We start from the raw sequence: 21,022 nt of genomic DNA, 5'->3' as shown, positions 1-21,022 counted from the left end.
AATGTCAATCACTTTCCCAAGCTAGGAGGAGAGCTCAGAACCAGAGAGAGAAATCTGAATTATCTGACACTCTGAGAGTAAACGTTATATCCAAGGGCAAGCATAGAGAGAGAAAAGAGGTCAAAGAGAACACTTCCGTCAAATAGAGACTGCTAGAAGGTCAGATATGTAAAATGAGCAAAGTTCAGTTATCACGGAAACCAAGGGAATACAAACAGAGAGGGAGCGGAAGAGACAGTAAGGACCTGGAGGTCACAAGAAGAAATGATGCCAAGGGCCTGGGGGAGGAGCTAAATCATCTTGTAAACCATCTCCCTGAATGAAGAGATGGAAGGTAAAGCAAATGTAAAATATTATCACAAACAAAAATAATTAATACAGATGAAACAGTACTTACCCAATGGCTACTAAATCTTCATGATGAGGTGAACAAGTAAGACAGAAAATTGTCCTGGGTTCAATAAAGAGGTGCTGACTGTCATTTCTGTTAAGCCAATAACAGAAAATGACCCCTTTTTCATCCCCAGATACTATCAAGTCCTTTACTCGAGGAGACCAATGCAATGCTGATATTGTATGCTATAAAACAAAACAAAAAATGTTTTGGTTTTTCATTTGCCAATGCTGGTGTAATGTCAGACACATTATAGGTACTTAATAAATTCTTGTTAGCATTAGTTGTATAGCAAGCCTCTAGTAAACAAATGATAGGAAAGTGTAGTCTATTGGAGACCAAAGAATCATGTTTAAAAAATCATTTGTTTCTTTAGTAGCTTACATGTAAAGCTCTTGATAAGAGGGTCTCTTCCCTTCCTCTTTGCTCAAAAGACAGACATGTCAGGTAATCATCTGGTTTACAAGCCAGTTTCATTCACTCAAAGTTTGTATCAGAGGTTCGCAAACCTTTTAGTGTAAGGGCCAGATAATAAATATTTTAGGCTCTGTGGGCCATAATGTCTCTGCTGCAAATAACCTGTTGCTGTTGATTCTGACCCATAGTGACCCTTTAGGACAGAGGAGAACTGCTCCATAGGGTTTCCAAGGAGCGGCTGGTGGATTCGAACTGCCAGCCTTTTGTTAGAAGCCGAGCTCTTAACAACTGCACCACCAGGGCTCCTAGGGTACTCAATTGTGCTGTTGTAGCGTGAGTAGTCAAAGACAATACTTAAACGAATGGATGTGGCTGTGTTCCAATGAGACTATTTGCAAAAACAGTGTTGGTGTGAGGTGCCGTCAAGTAGGTTCTAACTCACAGAACACTATAGAACAGAGTAGGGTCGCTATGACTGGATAGGGGGTAATTTGCCAATCTCTGGCTTATATGCATCTCCTTTCAAAAAAGTTTAGAAGTACCTTACACTATGTTGTTACTGGATGTTGTATAACGGATTCTGACTCATAGTGACCCCATGTAAGAAACTAGAACGGCCCATAGGGTTTCCCAGGCTGAAATCTTTATAGGAGCAGATCGCCGGGTCTTTTCTCCGGTGGAGCAGCAGCTGGTGGGTTTGAACCACCGACCTTTCTGTCAGCAGCTGAGTGCTTAGCCATTGTGCCACCAGGGCTCCTAACCTTACACTACAGAGCTTCTGATTTAATAATGGATACATTTATAAAAGCTGCCTTGTACAAATGAGCTAGCAAAACTGCTTGAAACAAAAGAACCCTCAGCACAGATATAAAAACGGTCTGATATATCATTAAGCCATGGTACCTGATGAAATGCATGTTCTGTCACAACTGTTTTTGTCTCTACATTCCAGATTTTCACAGTCCCGTCATCGGAGCTAGTAGCACAGAGGTTGTACTGACCCGGGTGATGAGAAAACGTGAAGCCAGAGACTCTTTCGGTGTGTCCCACCAACTCCCCTATGACTTCAAGGAAAACGAGACTCCAGGTTAATGAAAGCGCTGCCCAAGATTTCCGGCAGAATCATACTGTTGTTGGCTGATGAGTGAGCAGATGCTCTCGAGTTACTTAACCCGTGGTATAACAAAAGGACTCTCGGACTCACAATCAGAAACCCCAACTTCTGCTATTGGCTCTGCAACGTGATTTCAAACAAATCATTTTTCGCTGAGCCTGTCTTCTCAACTATAAAATCTTGATAATACATTGATGTACTTAGTTCACAGATCGAGGAGCACCTCAAATGAAGAATCTAAAATGATTTTCACGTAGACCTGGTCACTGGTCGTTTGAAATGGAATATATGGCACGTCATATCCCAAGGCACAATCAAAACCTAGTTTGGAGCCTGGGTGCATCTAGCTCAACTTGTTTTACAGAAACAAGGATCACATATTTGCAGTCTTCTTTAGGACCTGCAGTTTTAGGCAGCCCGCAGTCCCAGGAAGGCTCCCAGGGGGACCCGCGAGTTGGGGTGGGGGACGCAGATGTTATAAAAACCCAGGTCCAAAAATGCTACCTTCTTAGTAAGTAAGCGGTCCCACGTGCGAGCGCCAGGAGGCGGGACTGCCGGGCCACATCGTGGTGCAGCTCACTTTTGGAGACCGGGATGCAACTCACAAGAGTGACCGTGGGCAAACCCCTCCCCCTGTCTGGGCCTCAGTTTCCCTATCTGTAGAAAGAGGGGTGGTCGAAGACTCCTACTTGTCGACCACAGAAACCCCAATGGAAAGGGCAGGAAGGTCTGGGCCCAGATGCGGGGAGTTACCTCGAAACGGGGGCGTCCCATGGCTCGCGCCCGCACCCGGGCCCACGCGAACTAGGAAGACCGAGGTCCGCGCCGCGAAGCCGAACAGACCCCCGGGTACGGCGTCGCTGCAGCGGGCGCAGTACCAGTTGGGGGAGGGAGGCAGCGTCCGCGGTTCCTGCCCCATGACTGGAGGCCGCGGGAGCTGGGACCAGCAGCCACAAGCGCCGATCGTTCGCAGCTGCACGCCTCGGCCGGGAAAAGGGGCGGGGCCGGCCCGGAGCCCCGCCTCCTTGGGGGTCTGCCACTACGGGGCGCGCCGAGGCCCAAGCCGCACGGAGAGCTCTGCTGCCGCGGCCTCCGGGCTGGGACGGCGAGGCTGTGCTCGGTGTGCTTTGCCTCTTAACCCCTCAAGCGGCCTCAGCCAGAGCCTAGTCTTGGGTTTAGGTATTCTTACTACCCAAAGCAAAACCACATAATTAAGGGATTAATTTGGTGGAGTCATCCACCCACACTGTGAGTTCATTAATTGGACCTGTTTAACTACTATCCTGTCAAATATTTTTTTGAACGCTATGTGCCAGAGCATTTTGCTAGCTCTGGAGATGCTTTAAGGAAATCTGCAGAAGCCGAGAAGTCCCTGGGTGGTGCAAACGGTTAACACTCTGGGCCACTAACTGTAAGATTGGAGGTTAGAGTCCTCCCTGTGGTTCGTCGGTAGAAAGGCCTGAGAATCTACTTCCGAAAAATCTGCTGCTGAAAACCCTATGGAGCACAATTCTGATCTGACACACATATGGTTGCCATAAATCGGAATTGACTTGATAGCAACTGGTACATACAAGATGCCAGTTAACAAAAAAAGATAAAAGGAGAAATAATAAAAAAGAGAAGGAACAGTTTCTGCAACTGGGTGGAAATCGTGGCTCTGGGTTTTTGGTACTCAAAGATTAAAGAGAAGCAGAATGGAGTGACTCTTTTGATTCACTTGATTGCCAACCCTGAAAACAGTATGTGGTAAGTACTATGGAGGACAAAGAATGAAAATTCCCTTCCAACCTAAACATGCAAAAATGCTCAGATTTTACACTTAAACTCCTCTAGCTTGTTTGCACTGGGAATCTGCACTCATGCATCTCAGAAAACTCAAAGCTGAAATATCTATTCTGAATATGGAGAGGGCACACATATATAAAGATGTGAATGGGGCACTAACTTTGCAGTCGCCCAGCCATAGATTGACCACAGGTTTTGCCAGTTGTTAGCAGAAAGAAGTCAACCCATTGTAAATCAGTTTCTTCATCTGAGGACAGAAGATGATAATCCAAGTCATTTTGGATTGATGTGAGGAATAAATGAGATTTAGTGCAGTGCCTGCTGGGCGTATATGGTAGTTAAGTGCCCAATGAAATATTAACTCTTATCTCTTGGTGGTCAACCTGGAGATTAACAGGGATAAGGACATCATACTTCATATTTGAACGGCTTGCTCTTTAAAAGAGCTTTCACACCATCTCTAGTGATCTTTACAACAAACCTGTGTCATAGGGAGAGCTACTTCTGAGTATTTCTATTTTGCTGATGAGAAAACTGAGGTCCGCACGGGCTGGGTGATTTGTTCATGGATTCTGTTTCCCTAATCTTTTCATTTGTGATGTGAGGCTTCTCAATTTTTCTGGGATCCTGTGTATTTCCGGAAACTCACTAGGTTTTGGCCTTTATTAAGTCATTCATTCTCAAACTTGGTTAGCGTAACCACCCGTTAGGCGCTGGCCGCGTGTTCGCGGTCTCCATGACAACACCGCAGGCGTAAGTACACTAGCTCTCCGGAAACGGAGGAAACTCAGAGTATTGGGCATGCGTCTTGTCCTGCCGGCGTATGAACTCGGAGCCTTCCGTAGAGAGAGGGAGCAAGATGGCGGCCGCAGTACTGGAACAATTGGGTGAGATTTCTTAGTGGTTAAGAGGCGGAGGAAGGAGTTGAGATGGGAGTCTGAGCTTAAGGCTTGTGTTGGTGTTGCAGGTGCGTTATGGATGCAGAATCTGAGGAGCCAGGGGAAGTTGGCGTTGGGGTAAGTGTCTCGCCTCGGAATTGCAGAAGTGTCCAAGGCCTCCATTCTAGTCTGTTATTCAATTACTGAGCTCCTATGTGCGAGACTTAAGTTTTGGGGCTACAGAGTCGAAGAAGACACCTAGAATCTCTGCTTTGTCACCCCATTTTCCCGCGGCCGTATTTCTTAGCCCTACAATTACCAGAATTATCCATTACCCAAGGACCATTGCAAATGTCTTTTCTGAACAGTATCCTCTGGTCTTTCTGGACACGGTTAGATTTTCCCACCTCCATATGGAGCTGTTCAACTTTTTTAGTTACCTCTCTACTTACTTGCTTACATGAACAGGGACCGTGTTTTAGACAGCCGTAGTTTACATTGTGTCTGGCGTACGCTAAACGCTTTATGTGCATTATCGCATATTATTTTCATAACAATAATGAGTATTGTTATTCCCAATATTCAGTCAAGGAAACTGAAACCCCCAAACGAAAAATAACTTGCCCAAGGTCACCTACTTACAGGAAGTTGTGAAGCTTTAAACTATGCTCTCCAAAGCGTTCTTTGGCTCTAGGACAAAAGCATTCCTTAACATTAGGGAATGTGATTGAGTCAGGACTGGCAAGAATTCTTTCCTTTCCCCTTTTCATTATCCCTTTTCTGCAGTACTGCTTTTGTTATTTGGAGATAAAAATTGTAAGTTTTCTGATCAGTGCATTTGTTAGCATTTATTTTATAATAAATTGTTTAGTTCATAGGCTTTGGAGACAGATTGTTGTGAATACACTTTTAACTGTGATTTTGGAAAAGTTGGTTATTCTTTCTAAGCTATTTTAGTACCTGCCTCATAAAATTTTTATGAAACTTAAATGAGATAATGCATATGAAGCGTTTAGCAAAGTGCACGACATGTTATAATCCCACCTTAAATCTCAGCTGCCATCATTGTTTTTATCACTGTAACTTATTACTGAGTTCTCATTTCATTTAGTTCTGTCTTAGGTTCTTGGGTCAGGGGGATGAAGAGGTGAGCTAAAGAAGAAAATAGGAAGCACTGGCCCTTAGTATTTTTTCTGCACTTTGCTTCCTTACATTATTTTCTATTGTTCTGCCCACAGCCACACTGATTTACTTAATTTTCCGGAATATGCTATGCATTCGCTTTCTTCTTGGCTTTTTTTATGCTGTGCCCTCCCTTCTTGTCTTCAACTGCAGTTTTACTCATTATTTAAACCCCTGTTCAGATGTTTCCCATTCAGGAGGTCTTTTCAGATCTGATTAAAACTGAAAGATAATAATTTCTCCTTCCTCTTAGTGTGTGTGCCTTGTGGAATGGCCTTGTCTATATGTATCTGTGCCCTTTAGTAGCTTGTGTATCCTAGACAGCTAGGGGCAGTTCTTGCTTCTCTTTGTTGCTCCAACACAGGGTCTTGCACAAAGTGAATATTTTGTTAATGTTTGTCAATTTAAATTGCCCTGCACTGACTTTTGAGGAGCCCTGGTGGTGCAGTGGTTAAAGTGCTCGGCTGCTAACAGAAAAATTGGTGGTTTGAACCCACCAGCGGCTTTGCAGGAGAAACATGTGGCAGTCTGCTTCCGTAAAGATTACAGCCTTGAAAACCCTATGGGGCATTTCTACTATGTCCTAAAGAGTCAGAATCAACTTGGTGGCAAGGAGTTTGGTTTGCTTTGGCACTGACGTTTACTAGGAAATTCTCGCAAGTAACTTAAACAGTTTGGCTTCAATCTTTTCATCCATGTCACGTAAACAGGAGTGTCAGATCTGCTAGATAATTTCTAAGGCTCTTTCCAGTTCTGAACTTACACAATTTTATGAATCTCCATTCTGAACTTTCTAATGGGGAAGACAGGTTATGACTGTTTGAAAACTAAGTATGAAAAGTATAAATAATGCTCACAATAACCATGTGAAATCTTTTAAAATTTTTTGTATTTATTTTATTGTTGTTGAGAGTATACACAACAAAACATATACCAATTCAACAGTTTCTACAGGTGCAGTTCATTGACATTGATTATGTTCTTAGAGTTGTGCAACCATTCTCACCCTCCTTTTTTGAGTTGTTTTTCCTCCATTAACATAAACTCACTACACCTAAGGTTCCTGTCTTAGTCATTTAGTGCTGCTATAACAGAGATACCACAAGTGGATAATAGCTTTGACAAAGAGAAATTTATTCTCTCACAGTCTAATAGGTTACAAGTCCAAATTCATGGTGTCAGCTCCAGGGAAAGGCTTTCTCTGTCAGCTCTGGAGGAAGATCCTTGTCATCAGTCTTCCTTGTTCTGGGAGCATCTCAGCACAGGAACCTCAGGTTCAAAGGACGCGCACTGCTCCTGGCACTGCTTTCTTGGTGGTATGAGGTTCCCACGTGTCTCTGCTCGCTTCTCTTTTTTATATCTCAAAAGAGATTGGTTTAAGACACTATCTAATCTTGTAGACCTCATCAGTATAACTGCTGCTAGTCCATCTTATCACATCATAGCGATAGTATTTACAACACATAGGGAAATCACATCAGATGATAAAATGGTACACAATCATACAATACTGGGAATCATGACCTAGCCAAGTTGACAGATATTTTTGGGGGACACAATTCAATCCATGACAGTTCCTGTCTAATCTTTCAAGTTGCTGTTGTCAATTTGATTTCATACAGATCTTAAAAGAGCATAATGCTCAAGACAGATTTTTTTACTATTTAAGCTAAGCTATTGTTTGGTTTTAAGAAGACTTCAGGGTATATTTTTGGTTTAAGTTTTAAAGATTATCTCAGGGCAGTAGTTTCAGGGGTTCATCCAGCCTCCATGGCTTTAGAAAGTCTGGAATCCATGAGAATTTGAAATTCTGTTTTGCATTTTTCCCCTTTTGATCAGGATTCTTCTATAGGATCTTTGATTAACCATGTAAAATCTTAGAAATCATCCAATTCAGTGATTGGAAAATTGTATACAGGAGGCAGATAGGTAGTAGAAATCACTGAACTAGGAACAGTGTTCAGTGTAAAATAAAGGGAGGGGAGGGCCTGTGGCAGTTAGAGGGTATTCCTCATTTAAAGACATTAAATTGGGTTAAGAAAAAATGCTGTTGACTGAATAAAACTTTTTTGTAGGCTATATTTGGTGGGAGACTGACAGTTTTCAACCTTTGAATGCCAAGTCTTGCATTTCACTGATGGATGCATTTGAGAAGTTTTGTGACTTACTGAAGGTTACACACCATGGAATGGATGGAGTGATAGACCCTGAAGGGGTTTGTCAGAGGAGTGGTTTTAGAAGAGGTGATTTTAGAGTAAGGAGAGTACATTTAGGAGTAAGAGAGTGCATTTTGGTGGTTTAGAAGTAGAATGGCTAGTGTAAAAGTTTGAAGGTACTAATGACAAATTTATACTTAGCTTAAAATTCTCCACAAGAAAAACCAAGTTGGAAATGTCATGAATTAGCTGTTTAGTGGAAGAATGATGACTGCAGTTTGATATTTTTGAATAAATACTGGGCTGCAGAAGGACATCACACTTGGTAAAGTAGAGGGTCAGTAAAAAAGAGGAAGATCCTCAGTGAGTGGATTGACACAGTGGCTGCAGCAATGGGTTCAGGCATAACAATGATTATGAGGATGGCGCAGGACCGGGCAGCATTTCGTTTTGTTATACATAAGGTTGCTATGAGTCAGAACTGACTCAGTGGTACCTAACAACAAGTAGAAGACAGAGTTGGATTTCAACCCTGACTCTGCCATGGACACATGTTGTGGCCTTGGGCAATTTGCTTAACTTCTCTGAGGCTAAGTTTCCTCGTCTCAAAAAAATGAGAATTAAAAAAAAAAAAAAGGATGCTATCTACTTTACAGGGTGGTTGTGAGGATTAAAGAGACCTAAGAAGTAAAATGTCTACTAATAGTGCCTGGCATTGTTGAGGTGTAGTGTGGGGATGATATTGCCATGAATTCTTTCAAAGGAATCATTTTTATGCTGGAAGTAATTAGTAGCCATTCTGTACGCCTAGATGAGATTACTTATCTCATCTGTCAGCCCTACTTTTGTAGAACAGTTGGCAAGAAGATAAGAAACTGAAAGATGAGTCTACTTTTTTGTTTTTGAAGTCACTCTTAAAAGCCTTTCCCAAAGTAAAGAGTAGAAATTATCTCTGGTTTTCATTCATCTATGCTCTCAGCATTCTGATTACCACAAGATTTGACAGTCACATTGATTTTTTGTCCCCTTAATTTAGCCTTACCCTGTGACCTGAGGCATTGTGATTCATTGCCTTTTAGAACAGTAGTTCTTAAATTTGAGTTTTAGACTCTTGAGAATATGAGGAAAAACCACAACACATCGTCCCAGAAAAATGCATAGTACATTCACAGATTTGCTTGTAATTTCATAATCCACGGTCTAGGAATCTCTGCACTGAGACATCACAGCTAAACATAAGCATCTGTTTGTGATACATGAGGGACTGTGATGCTTGCCATACAGTGAGTACACAATGATTAACAGTGTCAAATACCTTGAAGTGTGTGTTGGGCAGTGGCCCTTGCATTAACGGGTGAAATGATATTTCCCTCAATTTATTTAGCAAGTTTTCAATCCCACATGAAAGTTGAAAGAATATTACAATGAACCCCTTATTTCTTTCAGATGGATTCACCAGTTGTTAACATTTTGATGTACTGGCTTTATCTCTCTCTATGAATGTACATGCTCCTTCTGCCAACCATTTGGAAATGAGTTGTAGACATTATGGTGTTTTACTCCTAAATACGTCAGAGTGTATTTCCTAAAAACGAGGACAAACCCGTTGCCATCGGTCGAGTCAATTCCGACTCATAGCGACCCTAGAGGATAGAGTAGAACTGCCCCATGGTGTATTCGAACCGCTGACTTTTTGGTTAGCAGCCGTAGCTCTTAACCACTATACCACCAGGGTTTCCAAAAATGAATATAGTTTCCAAAAACCACAAGCTGTGATCAAAATGGGTGGAATAATTTGATGATACTTATTTTAGTATCTTAGTTAAAAGGATTCAAATAGAAATAAGTGTATGTTGACTTTTTTTTTTTTAAAAAAAAGAAAAATCGACCATTATTTATATCTTGAAAGAGCCTTACAATGATCATGCACTAAAACAAGGAGACCTTATAGAAGGATATTTTCAGCTCCACAATATTTATGTTCATTTAGTAAGTCTCTTGTTTATGTGATACTTTAGTACTTTCAAACACTCTCAAACTAGTTCTTTGAATTGGAATTTGTGTCCGTGTGAAGTCTCACTTACAGATCTGAAAGCTCTCTGTTAGTTTCCTGTGGCTGCTATAACAAATTACCACAAACTGGGTGGCCTGGAACAACAGAAATTTATTCTCTGTCATTTCTGGAAGTCACAAGTCTGAAATCAAGGTGTCTGAAATCAAGGTGCCGAAATCAAGGTGTCGGCAGGGCTTCCTCTGGAGGCTCTAGGGTAGAATCTGTTTTTCGCCTCTCCTGCTTCTAGTGGCTGTTGGCATTACTTGGTTTGTGGCTACATCTTTTCTCTGCTCTGTCTTCACATAACATTCTCTTCTGTGTGTCTGTTGCAGAACTCCCTTTGCCTCTCTTATAAGAACACATATGATTGCATTTAGGCCCATCCAAATAATCCAGGATAAGCTCCTCCTCTCAAGATCCCTAACTTAATCGTATCATTTGCCATATAAGGTAGTATTTATAGGTTCCAGGGACAAGAATGTGAACATAGCTTTGGGGCCACCATTCAGCCCCCTGGAGTGTCTTTTTGTAAATAAGAGGTCTTCTTGTTAATAAGAAAGACTGTAAATCACACCTTTGCTTCTGCTGGCCCTTCAGCCTATAGTGCCCTTTTACCTGGTCTCTGAATGTTGAAGTCTGTACTTTCTTCAACTCAGCTCAAGTCCCATCTCTTAAAGCCTTCCCAGTTACCTCAGTCCTCAGTAGTGCTTTTATTATGACATCTTAATGCATATTGCACATTTATAGTTAATTCTCTCTTTGTCTCCCCAACTGAATTTTAAATCACTGCAAGGCTGGAAACATGTTTTGTATCTCTTTGCATCCCTATTACCTTGCTAGGTGGGGAGTAAGTGTGAGTTGAGGAAATATCAGTCAACCTGGACAAATGCAAGTTGTGGTCTGAAAGATTGCCAGGAATTGAGATTCCTATTTCTCACCTAAGAAGGAATCCTAAGTGTAAATTAAGCTTGGATACACGTCTAGCTTTACATGGTAGCACAATTTGTGCTGATTAACTATATTCTTATAACTGTTCTTAGGAACTAAATGAGACCTTTAGAAACTATACTCATGAAATAAGTGACTGTTATTACTCTGAATGATATAGCAGTGATCTGAAAGGGTTAACGCCTGACTTATTTCCAAGTAATTATTGACATTAGAGGCTTTCACTAGGTTCTCTGAGGGAAGGGTCTAGGTTGTAAAGTGTTCTACTGAGAACAACAGCAACTGAAAACTGTGGTTCTTTGCAGTGGTTAAGGGCTCGGCTGCTATCTTGGTCATCTAGTGCTGCTCTAACAGAAATACCATGAGTGGATGGCTTTAACAAAGAGAAGTTTATTCTCTCACAGTCCAGTAGGCTACAAGTCCAAATTCAGGGCATCAGCTCCAGGAAGCGCTTTCTCTGTTGCCTCTGGAGGAAGGTGTATGTCATCGGTCTTCCCTTGGTCTGGGAGCATCTCAGCGCAGGAACCTCAGGTCCAAAGGACGCACTCTGTTCCCGGCACTGCTTTCTTGGTGGTATGAGGTTCCCATGTGTCTCTGCTCGCTTCTCTCTTTTGTTTCTCAAAAGAGATTGGATTAAGACACTGTCTAATCTTGTAAACCTCATCAGTATAACCTCATCACAGTGATAGAATTTACAACACATAAGGAGATGACATATAACCTCATCATAGTGATAAGAGTTTACAACACATAAGGAGATCACATCAGATTACACAATCATACAATACTGGGAATGATGACATAGCCAAATTGCTACACACATTTTTTGGGGGGACACAATTCAATCCATGACAGCTGCTGACCAAAAGGTCAGCAGTTTTTGAATTCACCAGCCGCTCCTTGGAAACCCTAGGGGGCAGTTCCACTCTGTCCTATAGAGTTACTCCCCCCGGAATGTAAGCTATGTCAAGGAAAAGAGAGGTAGTGTGGGGGCAGGAAAGAGCGGGACTTGTTTTAAATAGTTGCTTTGGAGGTCTGCTAGCTTCCCCTAAGAGGTTACCAACTACTGATCTGTGGGATGAATCAAGCCTGCAGATGTGTTTTGTTTGGACTACACAGTGTTTGAAAACATTTTTAAAAAATTAGCATTTAAAACTGGCATCTTTGCCGTAAAATCTAGATTTCTACCTTATGCATTGCAAGGCACGGCAACAATTTTCTAGAGCTGAAGCGTGTTTCTCCCTTTAGATGAGGCATATGCCCTTCAGTTTTGCTCAGTTTCCAACCATGTATAAAATGTTTACACAGTTATTTATGCCCCTCCCTCTTTCCTCATTTATATTATATGGTTGATCCCTGGTCCCTGCATTCTTTCATTCATTCTACAGATAGGTACTTATTGCTTGCCATGTGCCAGGTATTATTCTAGCACTGGGGAGTTAGCAGTGAACAGAAGCAGATAAAACTCTGCCCTCATGGAGCATACAATCTAGTGAGGGAAGCAGATAATAAACAAATATAACATAAAAAAACAAAAAACAAAAGCACCAGTTACCATTGAGTCAGTTCTGATTCATTGTGACCCCATGTGTGTCAGAGTGGAACCGTGCACCATAGTTTTCAGTGACTGATTTCTCAGAAGTAGATTGCCAGGCCTTTCTTCTGAGACACCTCTGGGTGGACTTGAACCATCAACCTTTCGTTTATCAGCTGAGTGCTTAGTTGTTATGAGTATATTAAATAGTGACAACTTCTCCGAAGAAAAAAGAGCAGGGAATGGGGATAGGAAGGGTGTGTGTGTGAAAGAGAGAAAGAGAGAGATAGGTTGTAATTTTGGATAAGGTAGACAGGGAAGGCCTCACTAAGAAGGTAACCTTTGATTAAAGATCTGAAGGAAATGAGGGAGCAAGCATGCCGATATCTTAGTGAATAACATTCTAGACAGATGGACCAGTAAGTGCAAAGCCCCCAAAGAGGGAACATGGCCTGGTGTGGCCAAAAACAGGGAATGCAAGGAGGAAGATAGTAATGAGCTCAGAGAAGAAAAGGGAGTGGGAGATCCTGTAGGGCCTTTGGATCATTGTAAGTACTTTGGGTTTTGTTCTCAATGGGATGGGAAACTACCGGAGAGTTGAATAGAGGAGTAATATGATCTGACTTATGTATGCATGTTTCTTCTGGCTGCTGTGTTGAGAATTGACTGGGGTGGTTGGTGGGGAGCAAGGACGGGAACAGGGTAGAGACCATTGGATATTCCAGGTAAGAGATCATGGTGGCTTGGACTAGGTTGGGTGTGAAGCTGGGGCATGGTTGGATTCTGGCACTATGTTAACAACCACTGACAAGATTTGTTGATGGATTGGATGTGTGATGGGAGACCAGGGTTTCTGACATGAGCAACTGGAAGGATGGAGTTGACGTTTATCGAGATAGGAAGACTTCCAGAGGAGCAGGTTTTGGAGAGTATATCAGGAGCTCAATTTGGGGCTTGTTAGGTTTCAGTTGTCCAATACACATCCAAGTGGAGAAGTGAGTAGGTAGTCGGATATATGAGTTTGGAGTTCAGGGAAGGTTTGTAAATTTGGGAGTCATCAGTGCATGAATAGTATTTAAAGCCGTGAGACTGGCTGACTTCATCATGGGAGTGAGTGTAGATAGAAAACAGAAGAAGTCCAAGGGTTGATTGATTCCCGCCTGGGGAAGGCAACATTTACAGATTAGGGAGACGAGGACACAACAAAGAAGACTGTGGAGGAGTGGCCAGAGACGAAAACCTAAGGTGTCCTGGAACCCAAGTAGAGAAAATGTCTCAAGGAAGGGCAAGTGACCAGAGACACTTAAATCGCTCTCAGATGAGGATCTAGACTACACCATTGACTTTTGGAACATAGGTATTGTTGATGACCTTGTTAAAACAGTTTTGGTGGAGTGTTGCAGGCAGAAGCCTGACTGAGAAGGTACAGGGTGAATGGGAGGACAGAAATTGGAGATAGGGAGGTTAGGCAACTCATTCAGGGAGTTTTGCTGTGAAGAGAAAGAAGTGGAGCAATAGCTAGAGGGACTGGGCTGCAGGGTTTCAGGAGAGGGTTTGTTTGCTTTAAGTTGGGAGATATTAGAGTATGTTTGCTGATGGGACTGAACGAGTAGAGGAAACATTTGATGATAGAGAGAGGGATGAAAGAATAACTGGTATAGTTTCTTGAGCAGGTGGGAAGGAATGGGACCTTGGGGGCAAGGGATGAGATTGATCTTAGCTAGGGTCATAGGCAGTTCATTCATAATAACAACAGAGAAGATAGTATGTATGCATGGACACAGATGCAGGTAAATAGGTGGGAGCTTGTGGAAGTTCTCTTTGAATTATTCTATTTTGTCAGCAAGATAGCAAGGTTATCAGCTGAGAGTGAGAATGGGAGGTTTGAGTAGCAAGGAAAAGATATGAAATTTGTCTATAGGGCCTAGGGGAGTAAATGGGCTAGGGAAATATAATAGGAATACCAGGCAGCCTTAGACTAACTTAAGTCTTAACTAGTAAGAGTGTAAAATTTAGGCATATGAGTTATCTATTCCTGGCTCACATATTGAGAAAATCTGGCTTATTACCTATCGGCATGTATATGGCATGATAACAGGAACCTATTGGAACAGAGTTCATGCTCCCTTGTCTGCAGAAACTAGCACTATTTCTAAGTGTCACTTTTGCTAATAGTGATTCTCAACTGGGGGCAATTTTGCCTGTGAGGGCAATGGCTGCAGACATTTTTGTTTGTCACAACTGAAGGGGGTGGAGTGCTACTGGCCAAGGATGCTGCTAAATATCCTCCAATACACAGGACAGCCTCCCCGCAGTAAAGAATTATCTGGCCCCAATGTCAATAGTGCAGAGGTTGAGAAACTGTTAGCATTATCGCGGTCAAAACTAAGTCCATAGTTGCTGGAATTTTGTTTATTTTTTGTTTACTTGCTAAACTCTTTTTCCTTCTTTGATTGTCCTTGACTTTCACAAAGTAAAATTATATTTTGTTATGAGAATATTCGTGTCACTTTAGTCCCTTTATACTAGATTTTAACTGAGGCAAGAGGGAGATGTTCTTTTACTCAGTCTCAAGTGAAGATCCAGATGTAGGATTAACTTAATATTATCAGAAATAAAGGTTTTTTTTACCTTGATGGGTATAATAGCATGATGTTCTCAAGATTGAGCCTGAGGCCAGTACTGTCTTCACTGGGGACTTGAGAATACCTTGTACTAAATTTCAGAATGATCTTTGAATAATAAGTAGAAGGTATTTTCTCTTTCAAGTTGTGAATTTAGAAAGTTTCAGATAAATCTTGTCTGAATTAACTCTTAGTCCTAAAATTTGAGTTATATCTGCTACCCTTCAACGATGGCTATGGGCAGAATATAAAAAGTGATATTTAAACTTAATCCTCTTCAAATAGTGGTAGATAAAAGATTAGATTGGACTATGGGACATAAATGGTGCTCGTGAAGAGTGTACTTCTTTAGCTCAAGTAGATACAAGAGACTAAACAGGCAGCTTCTGTCCAGAGGTGAGATGAGAAGGCAGAGAGGGTCAGGAGCTGGTTGAATGGACATAGGAAATCCAGGGAGGAAAGAAGGAGTGTGCTGTTACAGTACAGGGAGAGCAATTAGGGTCACATAACAATGTATGCATAAATTTTTGTATGAGAGACTAACTTGAATTATAAACGTTTACTTAAAGTACAACAATTAAGAAAAATACAAATAGTGGTAGATAGAAAACATCAGAATAATGAGAGTAAAGAAATTTAGACGCTAGTTCCAGTCTTCCACCCCCTTGCTTTGTGCCCTCTGGCAGTCTGACTGTACAGTGGACACATGGGTGTATATTGTGTGCGGATGCATGCTACTCTGGAGATTTGCTTCACATCTACCCTTCTTCTACAGATAGGGTGGAGCCAAAGGGATTTGGGTTTCCTAGTAAATGAAAAGGCTGTTATGAGTAATAATGATATTTGAATTTAAAAATGGTAAAAGTTCATCCTGGATGCCTTTTAAGACTGTAAGTTTATTTTTTTAATTAATGATTTTAGTTTATTTTTATTCCCTAGAATGCAAACAGTAAACTAGAGCTATAGATGGGTTTAAAAATTGTTGGAAAAAATTTTTACAGAAGGAAATGGATCATAGCAAGAATCCATGCCATCCTTTCTTAAAAAAACTTTTTTTGTTCAGAATATACACAGCAAAACCTACACCAATTCAGCTGTTTCTACATACGCAGTTCAGTGACATTGATTACGTTCTTTGAGTTGTGCATCCATTCTCACCCTCGTTTTCTGAGTTGTTCCTCCCCCATTAACATAAACTCACTGCCCCCTAAGGTTCCTGTCAAATCTTTCCAGTTGCTGTTTTCACTTTGATTCCATATTGATAATTCTTAAAAGAGCATGATGCTCAAAGCAGACCTTTTTTGCTAGTTAAGCTAGACTATTGTTTGGTTTTAAGAAGACTTCAAGGCATATTTTTGGTTTAAGATTTAAAGGTTATCTCAGGGCAGTAGTTTCAAGGGTTCATCCAGCCTCTATGGCTCTAGAAAGTCTGGAGTCCATGAGAATTTGAAATTCTGATCTGCATTTTCCCCCTATTGATCAAGATTCTTCTATGGAATCTTTGATCATACTGTTCAGTAATGGTAGCTGGGCACCATCCAGTTCTTCTGGTCTCATGCCATGCCATCCTTTTTTAATTCCACCAGTTTGCTTTTGTTTTATCTAATGACTCTGTACAGCTTTCTCACGTAAAAAGTTGTCTCAGATTTTGAATTAGTTTGTATTTTCAATTTTAACTTAAGGTTGTTTCATTTTGTTTTAATTCACTTTTATTCCAATAGTTGGCCAGGAGAGGGTGCATGGGAATGTCTGATTTAATACACTTTTGAATTAAGTATCCCATTTGCAATAATATTTTAAATTAATTTGATTGCAGTTATTTCGTATTTTCTTGCTAATTCATTTTATGAACCGTTTGAGCCCTGAACATGTTATAGGTATTCAGAAAGCTTTGTCATTATTAATTCTTAATGTGTTTAATTTTTTCAGCATCATATTCAATTCACTGAATATGTACTGAGGATTTAAGGAAGACAGGGCACTGTGCTAGGTGTGGGGGATGCAGAACCCTCAAGAAATCTTTCAGATTGGTTAATGCAGTAGGGATTTATTTGAAGTAGGATGGAAATGGAAGCCAAGGGGTTTAGTTTTCTGTAATCATGCTGTCAATGATGAGATTAGGCATAGAATTAAAGATAGGAGAGACCCTAGAGATGAACTAGTCTAGCTCCTTTTTTCACAGATAAAGAGACTGAGGCCCAGAGAGGTGACCGCTAATTACAACTATGTAGAAACGTAAATGTTCTTGATTATAAACATGAGAAAAATTTGAAATTGTGTAATATAAGGCTTACAGTTCACAGAATTTATTTTTTGGGGAGAGCCCTTTAACCTGTCTAGTTAAGAATGTTACTTGCAGTATCTCATTTAAGCTTCATAAGAAGCCTATGAGGTAGTTATTATTATTACTCCATTTAGTGATAACTGAAATCTAGAAAGGTTATGTCACTCACTGTCTTAGTCATCTAGTCCTGCTATAACAGAAATACCACAAGTGGATGGCTTTAGTGAACAGAAATTTATTTTCTTACAATTTAGGAGGCTGGAAGTTTGAATTCAGGGCCCCGGATCTAGGGGAAGGCTTTCTTTCTCTGTCGGCTCTGGGGGGAAGGTCATTGTCTCTTTTCAGCTTCTGTTTCTTAGTGGCTGGGCGATCTTCATTTGGTTTGACATCTGCCGGTAACTTTCTCCATCTGTGCTTGCTCGCTTCTGTGCCTCAGTGGCTCCATTTATATCTCAAAAGTGATTGGTTTAAGACACACCCCACATTGGTAATCTCATTAACATATCAAAGAGAACCTATTCCTAGGTAGGATTATATCCACATGTATAAACCCAAACCCGTCATTGGGTCGATTCTGACTCAGAATGACCCTATCGGACAGAGTAGAACTGCCCCATACAGACTGCACATCTTTCTCCTGTGGAGCTGCTGGTGGGCTTGAGCCACTTACCTTGCAGTTACCAGACAAGCCCTTAACCAATGCTCCACCAAGGGTCCTTATCCACATGTATGTTGTTGTTTGGTGTTTTCGAGTCAATTCTGACTCATAACGACCCCATGTAGAACAGAATGAAACACTGCCTGGTCCTGTGCCATCCTCACAATTGTTGTGTTTGAACCCATTGTTGCGCCACTGTATCAATCTGTCTCATCGAGGGTCTTCCTCTTTTTCACTGACCCTCTACTTTACCAGGTATGATGTCCTTTTCCAGGGACTGGTTCCTCCTGATAAACATGTCCAAAGTACATGAGACCCAAGTTTTGCCATCCTCACTTCCAAGGAGCACTCTGGCTGTACTTCTTCCAAGACAGACTTGTTTGTTCTTCTGGCAGTCGGTGGTATATTCAGTATTCTTTGCCAACACCGTAGTTCAAAGGCATCAATTCTTTAGTCTTCCTTACTCACTGCCGCATGCATATTAGGTAATTGAAAATATCATGGCTTGGGTCAGGCACACTTCAGTCCTCAAAGTGCCGTCTTTGCTTTTCAACACTTTAAAGAGGACTTTTGCAGCAGATTTGCCTAATGCAATATGTTGTTTGATTTCTTGACTGTTGCTTCCATGGGTGTTGATTGTGGATCCAAGTAAAATGAAATTTTTGACAGCTTCAGTTTTTTTTCTGTTTATCATGATGTTGCTTGTTGATCCAGTTATATTTGTGTTTTCTTTATGTTGAGGCGTAATCCATACTGAAGGCTTTTGTCTTTGATCTTCATCAGTAAGTGCTTCAAGTCCTCTTTACTTTCAGGAAGCAAGGGTGTGTCATCTGCATAATGCAAGTTGTTAATGAGTCTTCCTCCAATCCTGATGCCCCGTTGATTTTCATATAGTCCAGCTTCTGGGATTATTTTCTCAGCATACAGAGTGAATAAGTATGGTGAAAGGATACAACCCTGACACACACCTTTCCTGACTTTAAACCATGCAGCATCCCCTTGTTCTGTTCGAGTGACTGCCTCTTGATCTATGTACGGGTTCCTCATGAGCACAATTAAGTGTTCTGGAATTCCCATTCTTCGAAATGTTATCCATAATTTGTTATGATCCACACAGTCGAATGCCTTTGCATAGTCAGTAAAACACAGGTAAACATGTTTCTGGTATTCTCTGCTTTCAGCTAGGATCCATCTGACATCAGCAATGATATCCCTGGTTCCATATCCTCTTCTGAATCCACCTTGAATTTCTGGCTGTTCCTGTCGATGTACTGCTGCAACTGCTTTTGAATGATCAGCAAAATTTTACTTTCGTGTGATATTAACGATTCTGTTTGATAATTTCCACATTTGGTTGGGTCACTTTTGTTTGGAATAGGCAGAAATATGGATCTCTTCCAGTTGGTTGGCCAAATAGCTGTCTTCCAGATTTCTTGGCATAGATGAGTGAGTACTTCCAGCACTGCATCCGTTTGTGGAAACATCTCAGTTGGTATTCCATCACTTCCTGGAGCCTTGTTTTTCACCAATGCCATCAGTGCAGCTTGGACCTGTTCTTTTTATATCACCCTTGAATTGTTTTGTGTCTTTGTCTTGCTTACTCATCAAGATTGTGGGATTCCATATGAGTCGGAATCAAGTCAACAATAATGGAGTTTTTGGGTCAGGGATCCATCATGTCTTTAAATTGTTTTTGGACTGGATTGACTTATAATAGTGATTCAGTATTTGTTAGCCACTCAAAGCAATTGATCTTGGGTTAATGTCTGTTTATTATTTGGCTCATATGAGTTATAAACTTTTCACTCTTCTTAACCTCCAATAAACTAGCTTTTTGTGGTGTTTAATGTAAAAGCAGTCTCTATTAAATGAATACTGCTAGGTTGGTTCTGTTTATGGTTCTTAAATTGTTTCTATTAAGATGGAACGGTTATAGAAAGATAAGTTCTGCATAAAGATTCTAAATGGCTATTGTTTTACAGGCTTCTTTCACCTCATAATGTTTTGCTCCAATCACATATTCACACAAGTGCTTCTCTTGACATCTCTCGAAAGTGGGAGAAGAAGAATAAAATCATTTATCCCCCACAACTGCCTGGAGAACCTCGGAGACCAGCAGTAAGTTTGTGGGTAGAACTAATCTCTTAATTTTGATAAAGTGTACCTACTCTGAAGTGGCTAGCAATGATTTATTATTCCATGGTAAAAAATACTGCAATTTACACGATCCTTTAATTGACATATAAGATTTATTAAATTTATCTCTTTGGCAGTTTAGAAAAGATCATCATTGCTTTACTTATTTCTTTGCCTTTATCTCCAGATAGGGGGCTTAACTCTAAAACTAAGCTAATAGCTTCAGACATACCGAATTTTGACTCTAAGAGGCTTGCGAATGAATTCTTGATTAGGGAGGGTAAGGAGTTGGCATGAATGACTTAAACCATTGGCCAATGTTTAAATCATGTATTTGGTTTTTCATTTGAATGTAGATATACTTTTTTTTTTTTCTCGTTTATACACCTTCGAACCTAAGGTTTGAATTTAAATATTGGATTCCTACCAGAGATACTGAGAATTTATCTTATCTTTAGCTGCTCAGAATTCTCTTATTATCTTCAAAGTGTGCTAGAGATTGCTCTATTCTGAGAAATACGACTAACTTCCAACTTAATGTGAGTTTCCTATGGAATCATGCACATCTGTTAAAAAGTTTAAGGAGATAGTAATATGAACAAGGTAGGAATGTTTTAGTCTAAGAAAATAAGCTGGTAAGTACTTTAGAAATAAACTGATAAGTACTTTAGCGTGCTCGGCTGCTAACGGAAAGATTGGTTTTTCTAACCTACCTGTTGCTCCACAGGACAAAAATGTGGCAGTCTGCTTCTGTAAAGATTTACAGACTTGGAAACCCTATGGGGCAGGTCTGCTCTGTCCTACAGGGTTGCTATGAGTAGGAATCAACTTGACAGCAGTGTGTTTTTTGGTTTAC

The 21,022-nt window shown here is 40.8% G+C and overlaps 2 protein-coding genes across 6 annotated transcripts in view; one reads left to right on the top strand and one right to left on the bottom strand.

The window, feature by feature from the left end:
* GEMIN5 (gem nuclear organelle associated protein 5) overlaps nt 1–2,900 on the bottom strand; it is a 37,374-nt gene extending 34,474 nt beyond the window's left edge. For all 3 annotated transcript variants that reach the window (XM_023726575.1, XM_023726576.1, XM_023726577.1), the window contains exons 1-3: nt 2,679–2,900; nt 1,715–1,875; nt 398–579 (exon numbers count right to left, since the gene is read on the bottom strand). In XM_023726575.1, coding sequence (XP_023582343.1) covers nt 398–579; nt 1,715–1,875; nt 2,679–2,844 — 509 coding nt within the window. In that variant the 5' untranslated portion in view covers nt 2,845–2,900. The remainder of the gene's footprint in view (nt 1–397; nt 580–1,714; nt 1,876–2,678) is intronic.
* Nucleotides 2,901–4,543: 1,643 nt separating this feature from the next.
* The window catches only part of MRPL22 (mitochondrial ribosomal protein L22), a 31,694-nt gene continuing 15,215 nt past the window's right edge, over nt 4,544–21,022 (top strand). For 2 of the 3 annotated variants that reach the window (XM_023726573.1, XM_023726572.1), the window contains exons 1-3: nt 4,544–4,600; nt 4,681–4,729; nt 20,013–20,148. In XM_023726573.1, the coding sequence (XP_023582341.1) occupies nt 4,573–4,600; nt 4,681–4,729; nt 20,013–20,148 (213 nt within the window). In that variant the 5' untranslated portion in view covers nt 4,544–4,572. The remainder of the gene's footprint in view (nt 4,601–4,680; nt 4,730–20,012; nt 20,149–21,022) is intronic. The other variant, XM_023726574.1, reaches the window with a different exon arrangement.

This window comes from Trichechus manatus, unplaced genomic scaffold (genome assembly GCF_000243295.1).
Source record: "Trichechus manatus latirostris isolate Lorelei unplaced genomic scaffold, TriManLat1.0 scaffold00011, whole genome shotgun sequence".
Taxonomy (NCBI): domain Eukaryota; kingdom Metazoa; phylum Chordata; class Mammalia; order Sirenia; family Trichechidae; genus Trichechus; species Trichechus manatus.
This window is presented reverse-complemented; position numbering and strand designations above follow the sequence as displayed.